This window comes from Physella acuta, unplaced genomic scaffold, assembly GCF_028476545.2.
Source record: "Physella acuta isolate Inbredline_101_S28 unplaced genomic scaffold, ASM2847654v3 ptg000537l, whole genome shotgun sequence".
Lineage (NCBI taxonomy): Eukaryota > Metazoa > Mollusca > Gastropoda > Physidae > Physella > Physella acuta.
Genome location: NW_026732056.1, coordinates 70,866 through 92,304, shown reverse-complemented (window position 1 = coordinate 92,304; position 21,439 = coordinate 70,866). Strand labels below are relative to the sequence as shown.

The 21,439-nt window shown below is 35.1% G+C and overlaps 1 protein-coding gene across 1 annotated transcript; it reads left to right on the top strand.

Moving 5' to 3' along the window:
• Positions 1-10,624: 10,624 nt before the first annotated feature.
• On the top strand, positions 10,625-12,814 carry LOC131945840 (uncharacterized). The gene is made up of 3 exons (XM_059306453.1): positions 10,625-10,633; positions 11,207-11,290; positions 11,564-12,814. Exon 3 carries the CDS (start codon positions 11,713-11,715, stop codon positions 12,472-12,474), a length of 762 nt encoding a protein of 253 aa, XP_059162436.1. The 5' UTR covers positions 10,625-10,633; positions 11,207-11,290; positions 11,564-11,712; the 3' UTR covers positions 12,475-12,814.
• Positions 12,815-21,439: the final 8,625 nt, after the last annotated feature.

Here is a 21,439-nt window from a genome sequence, read left to right as displayed (position 1 = left end):
TGAGAGGTGGAACAGCTGTCCAGCGACTCATCCATTGCAATTGAAAAATGGTGAAACTTGCTTGAATTTTTCGCTATTTGAGTTGCAATGTTTTCACCAATGTCAGCAACACGGCGAGTAATTGTATTTGCACCCAAAGCTACATTTTCAAATAGTTTTGAATTTTCTGTACAAAGCTCCTCAGCCACCTCCAACAACCATTTATTCAGTGGACAAAAAGATCGTCGCGGGCCGGATAAAATGACCTCGCCGGCCGCATCCAGCCCGCGGGCCGCAGTTTGGAGACCCCTGGCTTAGAGTAAATCAAGTTTTCTAAACAAACACCTTGTTATAATGTCATGTTACTTTTCCCACAAAGGTCTGTTTTTCAAATGAGAAGCTTGTCTGAAATAACATAGAGAGTAAGATCAACTAGGAGACAAGGGGCCGGTGTGGTCGAAAAGTCTCGAGTTCGAACCCTCGGGCAGATAAGGCTCGAAAGCTGGGGACAGCCACTCTTCTAAAAATCAAACTACTGCTTGATCTTGGTTGGACAAAGGCTATTAGAAGGAAATTCAAAAAGAAACACAGGCTGAAATATGAGTATACTTACATGTGTTGGAGGCGTAGTCATGGGTAAGGGCTAGGGTAAGGGCTAGGGTCAGGGCTAGGGTCAGGGCTAGGGTCAGGGTTAGGGTCAGGGCTAGGGTCAGGGCTAGGGTCAGGGCTAGGGTCAGGGCTAGGGTCAGATATAGGGCAAGGGCTAGTGTCAGTATCAGGGTTAGGCTTAAATCAATGTCTAGAGTTGGGTTTTGGTTTTGGGTTTATTTTAAAGTGAAATGAATTCTTAGGTTTTTTGTCTTTGTCTTATAGTTAGGATTAAGGTAATATATAGGTATAGAGTTGGAGTTAGAATCAGGATTCTATTTTGCGGATGACGGGGGGGGGGGGGGGGTAATTCCCCAGGGGGGGGGGGGTAATTGCTCCGGGGGGAAATACGAGGGGTGGGAATGTCCGGGGGGTAATGTCCTGTAGCCATTTGCCACACCACCCATGGGAAGAACGAGCTACAATATACGTTATTATAAGACGCGTTAAGTAATCTGTTAGACATTCACACTTCGGCATAGACACAATTGTAGTCAGTTTGGCTAAGAGATACGTACTAAAAATTAACATTTGAAAGGGAATCTCGGCGAACGCTAAATGAAACACATTGTACTAAAAATATTTTGCATAGATAATTTTAAATTACCTGTAAAGAATTGATTTGAATGGTTATGCAATTCATTTCATTTTAATTAAATTATTTTTTAAAATTTTTAATATATAGCCTACATGCAAATGCATATTTTAATATTGAGTAAGTGTCGCTGGTGCATAACTTTTAATTAAAAAAAACACATTTAAAATAGTAAACTTTGAAACAGCAATCTTACATCCTTCCGAGAGGGATCAATAGAAAATATATACTTAATCGTGAGTAAACACACTTTTAATATGGTGCAAATTCTGTAATTCTTAGAATAAGGAAACAACGCAAAAAGAACAATCAAGAATTATCTGGTGAAAAGTATGCAGGATGTGGGATGGGACAAAGTTCGTGCATTTGGTGAGTGACAGAAGTCACGTACGTGCTATCTGTCAGCTTTGCGTAGTTACCGTAACATGAATTTAAGTAAGTGGGCAATTGTGTTTTAAAATTTATATAGTCTAGGTCTTAATGGTGCATTACTTTTACTTCAAAAACACATTTAACATTACAGTCAAAAGTAAACTGCAAAAATCAATCATACCTGCCTCGGAGACGGATGAGCAAAAAGTATACTAAATCGTGAGCAAAAACACACGTTCAATATGGCGCAGCTTCTGGTATTCTTAAAATAGCAAACACGTAATGAGGAATTCAGAACATTTGAATGTGGAGGATGTGGGCGGGGCATATGGCGGCCATGTCGTGTGTTGTTCTTTTTACTTTCTCTTATATACGAAGTATATAGCGAGAGTATTGTAATCGTGCAAAAAAAAATTTGGTTAAGGAAAGATTGGCAGTCTTTTTAATCTCCTATAACAGTTTAACATCGTGTAGTTAACTATGTTTACTACATAGCTGATAGTGCAAAACTGTCTGAAGAAAAATGTTTTTTTCTGTTTCCAAGTCTTTGTGCCTTTGTTAACTTAGAAAATAACAGGAGGAACTAGAATATATTTTGAATCCCAAAGTCAACAGCATACATCATTAATTGCGTTGTACAAATTAGGGTCAAAAGTAAGCGTGCATTCATTAACTAACTGGACTAATTCTAATTTACGATATATAATAAATTACAAGTTCGACAATGACTTAGCCTACGTCATTCAAAAACAAGGGACACAAAAGAGCTGTGAGTAGAATTTGTAAGGTTTTCTTGCATACCTAGTACAAAACATTAAGGCCATCGCCCCAAATCAACATCCCTACCCCCAATAACATCCCCTTCCCTTTCACACAACCCCAGTCAATCACCCCTTTCCTCCGTGATCATTCAGCCCATGTCTTACTATTTGTTCTATCTCTATTTGAATCAAAATACGTCTCCATAACATTAAGCATTTGCTTAAGCATAAAGTTAACGTTAAACATTAGTTGAACCCGAACCTAATTCGAACGGGATATGAAATGAAAGAAAAAGAAAATAGCTTCGTACGCCACGTAATCGGGAATTTTTGTACAGTCACTGAGCATGTCTTAAAGCAAATATTTTGAGTGGTGTGGATCCTTGACATTTTTAAAATGTTATAATTAAAATAATAAATTTTGAAGCCTACCTATAGATTTTATAATGTCTTTATAATAGCTAACTAAACAAATTGTAAAATCAAAGAGAGTGGTGTGTAATTATAACTGTTTCTGTTAACATCATAGCCGATTTCCTTATTTGCCGACCACGTACCCGGGTTTTTTTTTTGTGGTAATTGATGTGAATGACAACTCGAGAAGAGCCAGACAAGCAAACGTTTTGCTTGCTAATTAACTCTTATCTATAGACTACTATATGTAAAAAGTTTGTATTTTTTAATCTGTTTTTGTTTGTTTGTTTGTTTTCTTTGTCTGTTCCGTTAGATGAGAGTATCTGCAATAAGTATAGAGCTGTAACATACGTTTTTATTTAGAGAATATTTTTCTGTTTTAAAAAATTGTTATACACAAATTTATTTCAAAACGATAACTAATGTATTAATATATTCATTTGTAGAAACATCTCTTTTATTACAAAAGTTCTGAACAAATACTTTATTAACACAAAAATTTAAAACTTTGACATGGAATTATAGAAGAAACTCTGAGAATCTCTAGTTAGTTTCTATTTATGCTCTGATCTGGCCTCTGTGAAAAACCTATCTGTAAAGGACCATGACATTTGTGTTTTGTAATCAGCATATACCCGGCATTGCCCACCCTAACCACAACCAACCAATACCAAAACACAAATAAAGAAAGGAAACATAACATAAACGCAAACACCAATACAAACGATAATACAAACACTAACCCAAACCCAACCACAAACACAAAACCAACTACAAACACTAATACAAACACAAACCCAAAGGAAAAAAAACACAAACGAAAACGAAAAAGAAAGAACGAAAACGAACAAAATCAAAACGTAAACCCAGCCACTAACGCAACCCAACCTAAACACAAAGAAAACACAAACGAGAACATAAAAGCAAAGTGCTCACAGTCTAGTCCGGGGCGCCAAATTGCACCATGCTGGGGCGCCGGCGGAATCGCCTGTTTCAGCTTAATAAAGGACTATAATACTCCAACTTATTCATAGTCTTTTGCACTCACTTAAACAATTACATAATTAGCAGGGATTGATTAAGTGCAATGTCGTTGGTATTTTTAATACTGCCTTTTATTTAGTCTATACACTGAACATACTGTTTACTAATTATGTTTTTAAAATCAATAACATTTAATAAGCCAGGTCCTACAAATCCTAAATGTTTATTTCTTTCAATTTACGGATAATGCACGGTTCGATTTGGCGCCCAGGGCTATCATGTGAGCACTATAGTGCATTATTTCGTTTTAAACAGTGCGATAGACTATGGATAAGAAAGGTTACTATAGTCTTTAAGTGAATCGAATCCGGGCGTCCTCCGGCACCCCGACAGGGTGCTATTTGGCGCCCCGGGCCTTCCAGAGTTCGCTATGGTACCTACGTTCGCGTAAGTGAGTTCAAAAGACTATGATTAAGTTGGGTACTATTGTCATTTACTAAGTTGAATCAGGCGGTTACGCCGCACGTCGTCATGGTGCGATTTGGCGCCCCGGGCTAGATTGTGGACACTTTGAGTTTATCTTTGCGTTTGTGTTTTCTTTGCGTTTGAGTTTGGGTTTGCGTTTGTGGTTGTGTTTGCATTTGGATTTGGTTTGGGGTTTGGGTTTGTTTTAGTTTGCTTTTTTTCTTTGCGTTTGTGTTTTCTTTGTGTTTGTGTTTGTGTTTGCGTTTGCGTTTTTGTTTTCGTTTGTGTTTGTATTTGTGTTTGTGTTATGTTTGCGTTGTTCTTTTTTTGTGTGTGTTTTGGTTTTGTTTGTTTGTGGTTGGGTTTGTGTTTGCGTTTGGATTTGTTTGCTTTTTATTTGCGTTAGTGTTTGTGTTTTTTGTGTGTTTGTGGTTGGGTTTGTCTTTGCGTTTGATTTTGTGTTTACGTTTGTGCTTGTTTTGTGTTAGTGTTATGTTTGCTTTTTTTGTGTGTTTTGGTTGGTTGTGGTTAGGGTGGGCAATGCCGGGTAAATGCTGATTACTAAACACACAAGTTATGGTCCTTTACAGATACGTTTTTCAGAGATGCCAGTGCAGGGCCTGGCCGGGACGGCTATTATATATATATGTATATATATATATATATATATATATATATATATATATATATATATATATATATATATATATATATATATATATAACACGCTTATAATCGTGTATTTATTTGAGACGTTTGCCTTATCTAGAACAGTGGTATTTTAATGTAAACATTGTCGGCACTTTATTTCTTGGATCTCAGTTGTTTGGGCGCTAGTTTATCCGCACTATCACCGATACGTAACAGCTACGTTGTTGGCAGATGCTTAGCGAGGGCGGGGCGGGGAGGGGGGAGTGCGTACCTCACCGGGTGACACCATTTAGGGGGATGACACCAGGGCAAAATATTGGAAAATGTATAGTATGAAATGCCTTTTTGTCAGATCCATTAGTGATTAATTAAAGTTAAATAGACTTTTAAGAACAAATCGACAATTATTACAAGAGGGAGGGGGTGACACAATGACGTAAACGTGCTAACTATAAAGAAAACAATGCTACATTCAACTGTATTATGAACTTATTATAGATAAACATCGTTACTATTAAGTCTGCAGTGATTAAAGCTTATACACATACATGTACCATTATGGGCATATATTTAAATGTTATGCCTATGTTTGCCGACACACACACAAACACACACATATATATACTTTGTTTCTTGGGAGGGGGGGGTGTGACACCACAAACTGCCGCACCAGTTGACACTACTTAGCGACGCCATTGATTGTTGGGGCGCTTGTTTGTCCGCCTACCACCGAGACGCCCAGCTTAGTTGTTGGGGCGCTAGTTTGTCAACACTACCACAGACACGTCCCGGTTTACGCTGATGGTGAAAGAAACACCCCTCGGGCGTCGCGGGTTTTTTTAGACGACCCCCGGCGAAGGTCCCTAATCCAGCGAGACTGACGATTCAAGTAGTACACCTATCCCCCTGTTCAGGCCACCCAATAAGCGGACCTCTGGTGCTAAGATAGCGCTGGGGATCTCGGGATGCTCAACTAAACATCTCCGTAGGAAACAAATATATGTCCTATGACAGAACCTTTGCTGTGGTGTACTCAAAAACTTCATAACATTTTTATTGCGATAGCGTGAAGGGGGTAGTAATGCATAAAAGATGGGGTAAGCCGCGCGATTTTGCGATACCAAGAACTACAAGTTTCGCTATCTAACAGAAAAAACAGTCGTCATTGCATTTATGAAGCTAGATATTTTTAGCACCCTCCAACGGGGTGGCACTCTTACTAAGTCAGACCCGAACTAATGATGCGACTAATTAATTATTTGAATGCACATTTGTCACAACATCTGGCGTTGGCAACCTCTGCTGATAAAATATTCGATTTATAGCTTTTTTATTTCTCGTATACGAAGTATAGAAGACCTATTGTAATCTTGCAAAAAATCAAAATCGATATTTTAACAAATTTCGACGTTTTACACCTCCCTACGCGGAGGGGTGTTGGGGGGTGGGTGGTCTGAGAAAGTAACTTAAAAGGGACATCAAAGCGCCGATGTGCTTCTATCCATCAGTACCGAAGTTGGAATTGTCTCAACTACTTTTGCTAAAGCCTTCTTGTAGAACACTCAAGAGAGATAATTTAAATTATACACATTTACTATCACATTTTTCTGTAAAACAAAAATAAGTAAACGTACATAAAGCTGAAATTATTGCAATTATATTCTTTTTCATTATTCGTAGAATACAGGATAGTACAGAATAGTAGTTCTACCATTACAAAAAACGTCAATTTTACATTGTAAAATTACAACGGATTAAGAAGCAAAAGTCGGCTTAATATCTAGCCGGCTCTCGCGCAATAGACTTTGATTTATTTTCAAAAGAATGTTGCCGACAACAGCGTGTTTGATTGTAGGAGAAAGAGAACTCGGGTTCACAGTTGTTTAAAAACAAAGGGAAAAAGAATATACAAAAGCGTGGAATGGTGTCTATAGAATAAAGATAATCTAAACGCAGCTACATTATTCTTTTTACAAAACAACCATCAAGTCAAACAAGAAAGTTATTTTTTTAACTATTAAAAAAATTGTATATGGTCGGCTGTGGGCCCCTAAAAGGCGTCGTCCCCCCTCCCTCCGCATTGCGGGGTCTTGCTGCACTGTAGTTCCGCCCTGACATGAAGATGGATCCTGCATGATCTGAGAAAGAAAGAGGATCCCATCGCAAGACAAGCGTTAGACTGAAATCCCCAGGGGAAAAGAATAGCCGGTCATGACAATCCTGAAGGTGGGCAGTGGAAGGAGAAACAAAGGTTCTTGGGCCTATGTGGGCTTAACTAAAGGGAGCTGCCAAAAGAGGAGAGGTTTGACCGTAGCCATTTGCTTCTTTTGAGTTCCAAAACACTACATACTTCACATTATCACATACATACTTCTCAACGCTCAACCAATTTTTGTTTGCCTAACGTGAGCCAGGTACACATCAGAGCTGGGTTGACTGAAACTTTCAGGCAAGCATCCACACACGTATGTCGTCCCATTCGGATATGATAAAAGTAGAAATTATATAATAGCACATATACATGTTACTTTTTAAATCACAGCAGAACATTTTTAAAACAAAATTTAAAATGACACAAATATATAGACCCTAATAATAATAATAATAATAATAATAATAATAATAATAATAATAATAATAATAATAATAATAATAATAATAATAATAATAATAATAATAATAATAATAATAATAATAATAATAATAATAATAATAATAATAATAATAATAATAATAATAACAATAATAATAATAATAATAATAATAATAATAATAATAATAATAATAATAGTAATAATAATAATAATAATAATAATAATAATAATAAATGTAGCTATAATGTATTACATTTCCTATTGTATCTTTTTTTTAATGAATAACACGGGAACTTTATTTTCTTTTAACGCTATTTGGTTGTTGTTGTTTAAATTTTCCAGATATAAATGATTATAAATAAATTAGAAGAAACAGAACATGTCTGCATAGAGGGGAATAATATGGTAAGCACTATGCACAATCCAGAGGCGTAGTGACCCCTCGCGGCGCTCGTGGACAAGCTTTCAATTAGGCGCCCCCCCCCCCCCCGAAATATTTTTTATATTTATTATTAAAAATGTACCCCCCCCCCCCCCCCGTCGCTACGCCTCTGGCACAATCGCCTTTGTCTTTCCCAAAGTAGGTTGAGTGCCATTTAGACCTTATTGGACGAGTGTTCGTTCTATTCATTTGAACCCGGATTCGAACTAGAACCTTCGGGTTAGCGTGGGCGATGCAGTCCCCATTTGTCTATATATTATAATATAAGTCTATATCTTTATATCTGTGTTTCTTTATTCCTTTCATTCCTTGTGCGTGAAGATCACTCCAAATGACGTGGCGGGTTATTTCATTTCGGGAAAGATAACAATCTAAATATACACTTGCAAGAAGTGTATTTTTTTATCCACGCAAACGGGAATTCCAGACATCCCAGCATTCACAGGGAAAGAGACAAAGCTCGTAAATAAAAACTTAAATAGGGTAAGCCATCTAAAACATAATTGTTGTCTAGATCTAGATGTTTTTAGGCCTAACATTTTTACAAATTGAAATCTATGTTAAAACTATAAATGAAACAAGAAAACATTTTTATATTTTTCAAAACATTAATCCTCCTCAAAATGTGAAATAATTATTAAAATTTAAGGAGTCACCTGTTTTTCATATTACTAATCGCGGGCGATTTTACGTACATAAAACGATAGATTACAAAAACTATTTATTGAAAAGTTCAGTAATGTACATAATAGTTACATTTATTATAGATCTGCTTAAATAACATTCTACATTTGTTTTAAATAACGCTCTATGCGTTTACCGTTTGAGTCCGTTTGACTATATTTCTGATAGAGTGAAGAGCTAAAATACTAATTGCTAAACTGTTTAAACTTATTAGTTGTCTTTATCCGTATATCAGCTAGAATATAATAGTTACGTATTGCCTGTTATTGAAATAGTGAATTAAAAGTAAGTTTTGAGACATCTACTACGTTTTTGTGGAACCATGATTTGGGGTTCGTCAAAAGTAGATGCATGTGAATGGGTGTTGGGATGGTCAAAAAATTTTAATTTGGGATGACGTCATAAATGGATGACAATTATGCTAACTACGTTGATTTAGCTGGAAAAGAAAAACAACTCTAATCTCTATTTTATACTAAAAATGTAAGCGAATCCACTCCAATATTAGATCTAGATTTAGTTAGATTCGGCGGTCAAATCTAATAAGTTACCAGGAAAAAAGAACGCATTTTTTTTTTAAATTTTGAATTTCTGTTTATTTTTTTTATTGTTAAAGTGCGACTTCACAGTTTAAAAAAAAAGTTCCCTACCCTTCGTTACACTATCCGACCCAAATTAATGGGCGACCACTAAGTAGGCCTACGTGATCAGTGGTGTGCAGACCTTTGTAGATGCCCGGGGCCAACTCAAGAGGAAGATGCCCCCCTATATACATATATATATATATATATATATATATATATATATATATATATATATATATATATATATATATATATATATATATATATATTAATACCTATGACTAAGTTATAGCACATATATGTGTGTTGATGTTGTAAAAACACGCTATTATATTCAATTTTGCTTGACAGAGGTATTTGTAGTAGCCAACTTATACAGTGGCAAGAAGTTTTTTTGTAAATTGTGTATGCACTATAAAATTGTAAAGTGATATAATATCGGTCTGAAATATTGTTATTTATTTTAGGCCCACCCTCTTCATATCAGAAAAGTAAACAGAATTAGATGAGCACACAACTAAATAATCTACCGGATGTTACATAGACTCTGACGATATTAAACATCATATAAAGAAAAATTGTTACATTCAACCTAAAAATCTACACGACTATTGGTGAGTTTTCATGTGTGTGTTTCTCTATATATGATTACTAGTGGAATATCTTAGCCCACTCATAATATCTACATTCAGTCACAAGGTCACACCACATATGACAGTACAAACTATGATACATTTAAAATTACTTAGAGATAAATAAAGAATTAAGCAAGTTTTTGTTATTGTTGAACTATAGTCTTTATTAAATTATGTAAATGCTTACATTTTTATTTTTCTGTTCATGTGTTTTGAAGAATATTTAGACTTTGAGGCAAGAGACTGAAAGAAAATTTGCTGCTGCTTGTTTCAGGTAAGGATAATCAATATTATATATAGCTTAACAAATGTAAAAATTGAATAGATATTGTGAGATGGTATTGTGCCTTCATTTTTAGGCAAGTACACTAATACACTTGCACCATCAGCATCTTGATATTCTGGTTACAACAGAATGTTTATGTTGTGTGTTTGCAGCAATAATAGTTTATCTATGGTGTCAAAGACTGCTTTAAAATTAATATTTATTTACATTGTCTATGCAAGGACTTCTAAGAAAAAATTCATTTAAAAAGAACTTCAAGGCATCATGGATTTAATATAAAAGAAGGAAAGTATAACATACAGATCAAAATATAAATGCTGCAACATCATCATAATTTGTAGAAATCTTTTACCATCATTTGAACAACAGCTGGTAAATTCTTAAGTCTAAAATTAAAATTTATTTTCAGAACATAACAACTTTAATTTTTTTTTGTTGGCCTCAGACATGTAATTTACAGCCTAAGTTTGCCTTGCATGTTCGCTTTAGTATTACAGTTTTCATCATCGGCTTGTGAGGACTGATACAGGTTTACAATAGTAATACTTCTTTCTACTTTTTAGCCTACTTTCATTCATTTAAGATAGTTTACTTATACATAGATCTAATACAAAACGTCTAATTACAATTTTTTTTTAAAAGACAACCTAAACATGCATATGTGTAATTAAATGATGATTCAATGGATTTTTTTTTCCATCGGCTTGCTGGACTGAGGGGGATTTGGGCTTTTAACTTATTTTAAGTAGAGCTGAAATAAATTTGGGATAACAGAAAAATAAAATGATAAAAATTTTAAGCAACAGGAAAAGTTATGTTGATTACAATGAGACATATTAAATCAAAAATTCTTCCCTTTCAAACTTCCGTATCTATAGCAGTCCTTCCACAGTTTTTTAAACATATTTTTAAAAAAATTTATTTATTTGTTTTAAACATTTAAAATAGTAATAATAATTTATTTGATGGTTTTATACAACTTCAAACCATGAACATCAATTGTATATATAGTAATTAAATGGAGAAAATATAATGGCATAAGAATTAGACTAAAATAAGGTGTGCAAACTCGGTTTCTTTTGACTGCTGAGTTTACTGTCGTCCATCCTCAGCTGCGAAGTTAAAAGTTCACATAAAAACCTCTTTAAAAGATCTAAAAGTGGATACAATACAAAGAAAATCTGTCTTTGTCCCGGGTAAGCAAATTTAAATTTAAATCACATCATTTTATGTAAACAATCACTGTGTAAAATATTTGTTATTTTAACCTGGTAATATTTATTAGTTATTATATTTTTTAATGTCATAAACATTTTGATTGTCATTTATGATTATATTTAAATATGTAATAATTCTATCTTATTAAATATTTTAGCTATTTCTGTAAACATTATTTTTAAATATTCTGCTCTGGGGGAAAAATATAGATTTATATAAAAATTTCCCTTTATCTCAATTATACCTCTCAGGACATCATGAGGCCGAAATCTGCTATGGAGGTGAAGCTGACTTACACAAGCACTATAACAGCTGTAACAAGAATCCAGGTCATGTCAACTTTATACCTGTTAATGATTTTAACTTGGATCATCTCCCCTCACGTTACCGTGGCGTCATCATGTTGGAGCTAATCAAAACTTTGTCTGCCCTAACGGTCCTGATAAAGGTCAAGTACATCAGTAAAGAGAGACCAAAGTCTGTTCCATGTTTCAGAGGACAGTATCCATTTTATAACACCAGAGGAAAGAAAGTGTTGAGGACAGGGACAGGGAGGGTGTTTGATGTGGTCAAGTACTCAGAGAGTGACAACAAGGGCACTTGTCCATGTGGCAAGTGTCAACACTCTGACACACCAAGCAAAGTGTGGGGGGAGGTTCGTGTGTTGACAGCCACACACGTGGTGTTTGATGACAGTGAGGCGAGACAGACCAGGTGTGTTGTAGGTTTTGATGACAATAAAAGTCCAGTGGTCAGTCTTGAGGGCTGGAGAGTGTGGGCGTCAGACATTGAGGGAGACGGGTGTAAGTTTACATGTGTGTCTTGTGATTTAGTGTTGCTTGATGAACTGGACAAGATGTGTCGGCACTTCGGTGATCTGCGTGAGAAAGTAGAGGACGAATACTGCAGATTTTCTGCTGTGGACAAGTTGACCGTTATAGTGTCACATCCTCATGGCTGTCCTAAACAGGTCTCTGTAGGACCATGGATACACGCTGATGAGGGGGAAGGTTGGTACACCAAGTCCACGTACACAACATGTACATGTCCAGGCTCCAGTGGAGCAGATGTCTACATGCTGGGATATGTCGTATGGGCATCACGTCCCCACAGTGGATCAAACTCTGAAGGAAATTATAGTGGGGAGGCAGGGCGGTGTTGATCCATCTGTAACTGTTGGTTCTCACTCCTTGTCTAATGTAACTGTTGGTTCTCTCCCCTTGTCGAATGTAAACAAACAAAATAGCAGCTCCTGCATTAAACGTGTGTGTCAAGACTTGAATGTGTTCATCAGCAACTTTGTATTCTGGTAAAGGAAGGAAATAAATTGTTAAGTTTCTTTCACATCATTTGTTTAGAGTTGTTAGACACATAAAAAAATTGTAAACAAATGTTTATTGTTGAGAAATGAAATAATTAAAGGCTACACTTGTATCTTTGTTTTGTTTAAACCTCCACATTAGATTTGTCATCGCCATCTTTGCCTTTATACTTTATTTATACTTGAATTCATGTTTGTATTTGTTTACAAAACTGTTTGTATTGATGTCAATAAAGTTTTCGAAATGTTCAAAGTTTTTTTCATTCATTTTGTTATCGTTGATAATCTTAACGTTTTGTGTTGATGATAAACGAAACACGATGGTAGCAGTGGCGGAACTAGAAAAAAAAATCTGGACCCCCTATATATATATATATATATATATATATATATATATATATATATATATATATATATATATATATATATATATATATATATATATATATATATATATATATATATATATATATATATATATATATACTAGGCATTCTGCCTAGCTTCGCTTAGGTTTTCAGAACATTTGAGAATTTCTATACTTAATTATTTAGTGATGGCTGAGGTGTGGAGTGTTTAAATTTAAACAGTAATGCTAATTTTAGAGAAAATGATGTGTTTGTTGTTTAAAGTCCGTTTTCAGAGAAAACATTGGAAAGTTCGCAATGTATGACTAAAATGGAATTATCTACAGAGGTTCCATGAACAGTATATCTCATAATTTATATTACATTAACTTTTAAAATTTATTTATTTAATTAGGATACGTATCTGAATTAAAAACTTAATTTTTTACTGAAGCAAATGCTATACTTTGTCATTTTCTGTTAATGTTTAAAATGGTATACAATTGTTTGAAAAATAATTATTTTAAAAAAGCTACCTCCCTTGAAATTTGAACGAATGACGTATGTCTTTGTTTATTTTGCACAAACAATTTTTTATAAGAAAATACGTCATCTGGACAAAGCTAACTACCCTAAGGGTTTTTTTCGACGGGAATAATGTGTTTTTGTTATCCTCCGGGGTCGGTCTACGACCTCACAAAATATTAGGGAGATCGTTCGTTAATTTATTTATATATTTAATGCGGTCTAGTCATCTATAGAGCTGCATGCAAAAAATTAGACAGATATACAGAGCTTAAGTACCCTAAATTTTGTGTTGAAAGTACCCTGTTTTTCACATAGATTATGTAGGGAAATAAGACTGGTCAGTTTTGACCCATTTCCAGATTTTTCCCGGGCATGGCGAGTTTTTTGTGACACCTCTAGGTGTTCTCCTACCACCTGACAAAATATCAAGAGGGGGGGGGGTCGTCAGGCAAAAGTTTTTTTCGTAAAATAATCCATATAAGGCGCCGGTCAGTCAAGGTCAGTTTTAACCCCCTCTTCGTGGACTTTTCGGCTAACCGGTAATGGCTCTCGTGTTCTATCGCCCCAAGGCAAAATCATGCCAAATTTGAAGCGCCTGCTGCGCGCCACGGTAAATCTTTTTTAAAAGTACCAACTTGGGAACAGAACAAAACTAAACACAGACACAGCGCAAACACAACACGCAAACACTAAAGAAAAAACAAATGCAAACGCAAACGTATAACATAAACACAATTTAAATGCAAACATAAACACATAATGTTCAGAGTCTAGCCCTGGAGCTAAATCGAAACCGGCATGGCACTGGCGGAACCGCCTGATTCAACTTAGTAAACGACTATAATACCCCAACTTATCCATAAAATTAAAAAAAGCAATATTTAAAATATCCGTGTTTTACCTACCACGGTGCATTTTAGCCATCCATGCTAATTATAATATTCTAACAATAATGTCATCTTTCACGTCCGGAGAATTTGCATTCACAATTTTTTTTTATTAGTTTGAGTTGAATTTTCTCCCCTGGTAAAATTATAAGAGCTTTTAATTAATTTTTTTTTTACCTTACTGTCATTACAATTTATCCAATTTTTCTAGTTATCTAAGCGAAACTATTATTTGACATTGATCTGTTTAATATGTTTTTGCAATGTGCGTTTATTTAATATTTTATTTACGTTATGCGAAAGAGTAAAAAACAGTGCCAATTATAGGGTTAGGGTTAGGGTTTACACAAGTTTTTAGTCATTGTATAAAAAAACTCTACCCATCTATTTATAATAAGACACTGACTGCAATGCAAGTAAAAAGCACATGTGGTTTGTTTAGTTTTATGATTCCAAAATCTATAGCGATGACGGACTGGTTAGGCTTTTTAAATAAATGTCTTTCGTTTTTTTTGTTTTTTTTTTAAATTAAAACAAATTACAACAACATGTCATGTGTATGAGTACATTAATCTGTTTTAAAAATCTCTATTTCATTTTATGTTTTCCATAATACTTCCTCTACGTGAAAGCTTTGTATGTGTAATGGTTTCTCGTGTTAGTGGGTTGTTTTTTTCTTGTATTTACATTATTAATTTTAAATACATTTCCTTTTTAAACTGTCATTCTTTAATATGCATTTAAAAACAAATAATTAAGAGAAGTAATTGCTTTTTATTTTGTTTAGTACAAATCTATTAAAAGGAGCTTATGAGCACCCCTAATTAACTATTTAAAAAAGCATTTAAAAAAAGGTAATAAGGTGATGGAAGTGGTGTGAACGTTTGCCTATATTTCATACTACAGCTCATGTATATATATATATATATATATATATATATATATATATATATATATATATATATATATATATATATATATATATATATATATATATATATTACAGGATAGTACAGAATAGTAGCTCTACCAATACAAAATAAGAACATTTTACATTGTAAAATCACAAAGGATTGTGGGCCTCTAACCAACGCTATCAAGAAGCAAAAGTCGTCTTTAATATCTAACGGCCTCTCGCGCAATGGACTGATTTTATTTCAAAATAATTTTGCCGACAACAGCGTGTGTTTGATTGTAGAAGAAAGAGGATTCGCGTTCAGAGTGGTTAAAAAAATACACGAGCGTTTGATGGTGTCTTAGTGCCTATAGAATAAAGATAATCCAACCACAGCTACAGCATTTTTACAAAACAACCATCAAGTAAAAAATGCAAGAAAATGAATTATTTTAACTATAAAAAATTGACTATGGTCGGCTGTGGGCCCCTCAATGGCGTGCCCTCCCCCCCCCCCCCCCCCCCCCCCGCATTACGGGTTCTGGCGGCACCCCTAGGTGGCAGTGAAGAGAAATGTCGGCAGTCAAGTTTGTAACTGAGACTTAATGTCGGTAGTCAAGTTTGTAGCTGAGACTTAATGTCAGCAGTCAAGTTTGTAGGCGGGGGGGGGGGGGGGGGGGGCGGGGGAAGGGGGAATTACACCACCCTCATAGTCATAATACCACTGTTACTAATTTAAATCCAATCCTGAATCAGTATACATGTACAATTGACAGAAACAGTCATGAAAAACTGACGCTATAGTCACTCTGAGTTGATTATTCCCCCTCCCCCCCTCCCAAAAAAAAACCTCACCACCTAAAATGGGACAGGCTATTGTGTAGAGCGACATTAATGCCACACCTAGTTATACGCTGGGTAGGATAATTGACCTAAAGTGACCGGACAGTGATGAATGAAGTTGAACACCCCCCTCCTCCAACCCACCCCGAGCTGATCTATTAAGTATATTTGGGAAAACGCGTAATGAGGTACCAAAGTACCATGCCGCCAGAATCATAACTTTTGAAACAGGTATAACTCAGTAAATATTGTTTTTCAATTACCAGTAAAGAGGTGTGTGATCAATACAGTCATCCAACCCATACCTTATCATTAGGTTATAAAATGATCTTTACAGAACACAATAACAGTAACCAAGTAACGACAACATTCACCCCCATTAATCCCCCTACACTCATTTACTTCAACCCCCCCACCCCCCATGAGACGATCCTGGCTACGCCACTGGATTTCACCCATCTCTAATTGGTATCTAACCACACTACCACTTCATATGCCAAGGTCACAGAAGCGAAGAAATCTCAATCATTTACACCATATACCGTCGGGTTTGAAAGGTAAATGTACTTACTAGCTTTTGAAATATTCCAATCATATAGGAGTAAAGAGAGGATTGAGATGAATTTCTTTCTAGTCTAACAGAGGAGCTGGAGTAATGTGTCTAGTTTTTACAGTTGTGATGTTAAACTTAAGCAGAAGCAACAATTATCTTTTGTCTTCCCACTTGGACCTATTCAAACATTTACATCAAGTATGAAGTCTAGATGCATCAAACGTTTAAGTGTATTTGTCATTAGCATAATGGGTACTTACTAGGACTTCCTATAGTTCGGTATTGTGAGCCAATGGCAGTTGAGTGAAAGTTTACCTTAAAAATACCACACTCATCCACTAAACAAAAACTTTGATTCAACAATGTAAACATTTAACAACATCACAATATTTACAATAACAAACAAGAAAAATTAACACCGAGCCAAATTAAAATTTTGTTGCATATTTTATATATAATGATAGAATTGTAGCACCATTGTTTTTTTGGTTTTTATTTAAATCTTCGGTTCTGTTTAGTGGTGTAAGTTTACACAGAACTCTTCACTTATAATCTAAATATAGTAACAACAGCTAGAGAAACATTTACAGATTTTACAATCGCAGAAATGACGTTGACATGTTTTTATTAAAGGGAGAGCATTCGAACTACAAGCAGCTTTTTGAAATGATTTATCAGTTTACATTTGTCACCATCTCCACATAAAAAATCATTTCCTATCTATCCGTAACTGAAAAAATTAAATACTAAGAGGAAATGTTTGTCACTCTTTTCATTTATGGTACACTAACGATTTTATTTCATACATACCTAAATCAGACAAGTGTTTAACATTTCATAATAATTTAATAATTTAGTTAGATTTAGCAAATTTTAGTTTAATATATATTAAAAAATTGAAACTGTAAATGACATAATTGAAATGTTTCTTTGATAAAGCAGGGAAGTTAGTTATAAAGGATGAACCATCAATATACTGCCAATCCAGGATTTGGAAAGAAAAATATTTTCGGGTTCTTTTTTTTTGGACCACTGCTTACTATGGTTTGTGAAAAATACATCTAGATCTGGTCATCTATTCATGCTATTTCATAATTATCAAATTTTTTTTTTAAAAATACAGATAACATAATTGAAAAACTTAAAAAATCGAATTATTTGAACGTTAATAGTTAAATAGAATCAACTAAAGCCAACTATATAACTAATCTTATCTTTGTTAAAATATACATTCAGTTTACTTCATTGAATAAAATGTGAAGCTATAAAACAAAAACATATTGTAAGAGTATGAAGCAGAGACATAAACATGTTAGGGCATAAATATAAAAGATATCCTCTGATAGGTACAGTAACTCAGTTGTAAGGGAGTTAATTTATAACATAAGGGAGGTTAATCTAACAAAGCGTTAGGCAATAATATACATTTGAATGAGTTATGCTAATATACACTCTAGCACGGCATGGAAAGAAAGAGAAAATTGGTTGTCACATGACCAAGTTTGAAGGTCAAGGCAACATACTTCAGACCAGCTTAGACAATTGACCACAAGCAGATATTAAAAAAACAAGAGAACTCTTATATGAAATGAAATACTTTATCACAATGTTTTGGTACTAATTGTGTAGTTAAAAAATGACTAAAACAAACATGAACAGTATGGGCTACTAAAGTCTTCTCTATGAGGATGATAAATACAGTGCTAATGTCTTACATGAAGAAAACAGAAAATATCCTGTGTACATGGCATGCAGTATGGACAAATGACCAACACAGTAGTGGACAAATGACCAACATGGTAGTGGACAAATGACCAACACAGTAGTGGACAAATGACCAACATGGTAGTGGACAAATGACCAACACAGTAGTGGACAAATGACCAACACAGTAGTGGACAAATGACCAATACAGTAATGGACAAATGACCAACACAGTGGTGGACAAATGACCAACACAGTGGTGGACAAATGACCAACACAGTAGTGGACAAATGACCAACACAGTAGTGGACAAATGACCAACACAGTAGAGGACAAATGACCAACACAGTAGAGGACAAATGACCAACACAGTAGTGGACAAATGACCAACACAGTAGTGGGCAAATGACCATCACAGTTAAGGACAAATGACCAACATAGTAGTGGACAAAAGAACAAGAGACCATCAAGGAACAAAACGGTGGGTAAAAACATGACTTGCTAGAACATCATATTGCCAAGAAATGATTGATTATGCCATGTTAACAAGTATCACATGAGCTGGCCTCTCTCAACATTCACTTCACTAGGCAGGTTGACACAGCTGGGGGCACTGACTGGGCTGCTTTAGCTCACAGCTGGGGGCAGGTTTAGCTCACAGTTGGGGGCAGTTTTAGCTCAGGAGCAGCTTAAGCTCAGTAATGGGCTGCTTTAGCTCACAGCTGGATACAGTTTTAGCTCAGAGTTAGGGGCAGCTTTAGCTCAAAGCCAGAAGCTAAAAGAACCCATTCAGGCAGTCCCCCACCTTCCAGTGATCAGAGAGAGATGTATTTACATGTAATTAAAGAGCCCTCACTCCAACCTCTACTTCAGATTGTACACATTGAGCTTGTACACTGGAGGACTATGTACACACAAACAGCTTAGTACATGAAAAGATGTGACTGAATGTACACACACATAGCACACAGATGAAACAGGAGTTTTGAAACAGCACACATAAAAACCATTTTGAAAAAAAAAATAAAAGCTCAACTAATCACATGAAAATAAATAGACCAGAGCGCAGGACTATAACCGCTCTTTTTTCTCACCTCGTTAAAATACATGATAACAGTTATAATCATTTCACAAACAAACTAACCCATTCAGTTGTCTTATCTTTGATACATTACTTTATCTTTGTTAATTATCTTTGGTAATTAGTTACATTATTACATTTAATTTTATTACTTTTTTATAATTAGATGTACATTTTGTTCCAATTTTTATGCAATAAAAAAATAAAACATTTTTCTAAGTACGCCTCAATAATTGACGTACTTAAAGAGAAACATCTAACTTTGTACTTCCCTTTATTTAACTCAACATTTTGTACCCACTCTGTAGACTAAAACATAATACTGGCAAAAACAGAGTTGTATCTTCATTTAGTGCGAGGGATTTGAAATTCTTCATTTCATATTTGACACTTTTGTTCTAAAAAAACAAACAAGTCCATATCAGCTGTACACCACACTGTGAACTTCTTCAAAAGCTATTTTACACAAGATATTTTATGGCTGTCAGTCTCTCATGTGTACATCAAAGTGTACAAATGGAGATTATGTCATGTACACAGCAGAGACACCAAGCAGAGAGTGAGCAGTCTAACCCCACCCTACGGCTCACACAGATAGACCAGACACACCTCACATGACCAGATTCACCCCCCCCCCCCCAGCACTTCAGTCTCGCCTGGATGAGATTTCTATACATAAAACAATAAACGCATTATTACAGGTGTATTCCTACAGGTTCAGTAGCTAGTGCTTCATTAGTGAACTGGCTGCTGTTACTGTTGTGTTGGATCGTGTGTGCAATTTGAGGACAGTGGACGGAATGTTCAGACATAGTAGACTAACGGGGACGCTTTCAGAGAGCTGGTGGCGCCACGGGATGTCTGTAGACGTAGACTAGAATTGACCGTTAGAGACAAGCAGGGTAGTCACGTTAAGGACCTTTTATTTCAGCTGTAAATAGAAGCATTTTCTCATTGTGTTAGATGTGGCGGTTAATGTTAATTGTTGTATTTTTATCATAGCATTAAACTGTAGAAATAGTTGCTAATTATGTTTATTCGTTTCTTGTTCTTGTTTACGAAACCACAGTAATTTCGAAAGGACTATTAAAGGGGGCGTAACAATCTTGTCTTGTAATACTTAATTATGTTGGGGGAATTCCAATAATAGAATAAGTCTCCAGCCAAATTGTGGTCTAAGGAAATTGATCAATAAAGTGAAAATCCAAGAAGCTATTTGCAGTTGTCGCGCTTAGTATAAAACTTTTCAATATATTATACAATATCACTACTTAGTTAAATATTTGTTTTGTCTTACTAATGCTTTATAGTAACTAAATATATATTGTTTCACATTTAACTTCCAAAAATTCAAACCTTCTGTTTCATATCCACAAAACATTAATGGGAATAAAATATGTTTTAAGGTTAATTGAAGTAGAATTAACGTATATCTATGAACCCAACATACAGAGAGCTATCAACACACAATAGAGTAAACAACACACTATACTTCAGACTATAACACAATAGAGTAAACAACCCACTATACTGCAGACTATACTCCATATAAATAGTGGAAAGTTAAAAACACACATACGGCCAACTAACACCGTATCCGCTAACACGTAACGGGTATAGGGCTGGTAAGTAGGTCACCAACCAGTTCTATGGCTCAATAGAACCTGCATGAGCCATAGAACTGGTTGGTGACCTACTTACCAGCCCTATATCAAGTTATAAAAGAGCTGATCAGATACAAACTATCTGATAATATTATCACAGTTAGTTGTAAGCTTGAACAATCACAATCCGTACCAAGCTTCCCACTAAATGTGTAGGTACCCTACAGTTTTCATTAAGAAGACACGCAGATTGAAATTATCAATATCTACTTCACCAATTTCAGCATTTGACGCCACTTTTGACCAACATTTAGCCGCACTAGATCCTATATGTTAAACTTAATTTAAAAGACGCTCTCATGGA

Coding starts and splice junctions, on each gene's coding strand:
- LOC131945840 (XM_059306453.1), top strand. CDS start 11,713: ATGTTGGAGCTAATCAAAACTTTGTCTGCCCTAACGGTCCTGATAAAG.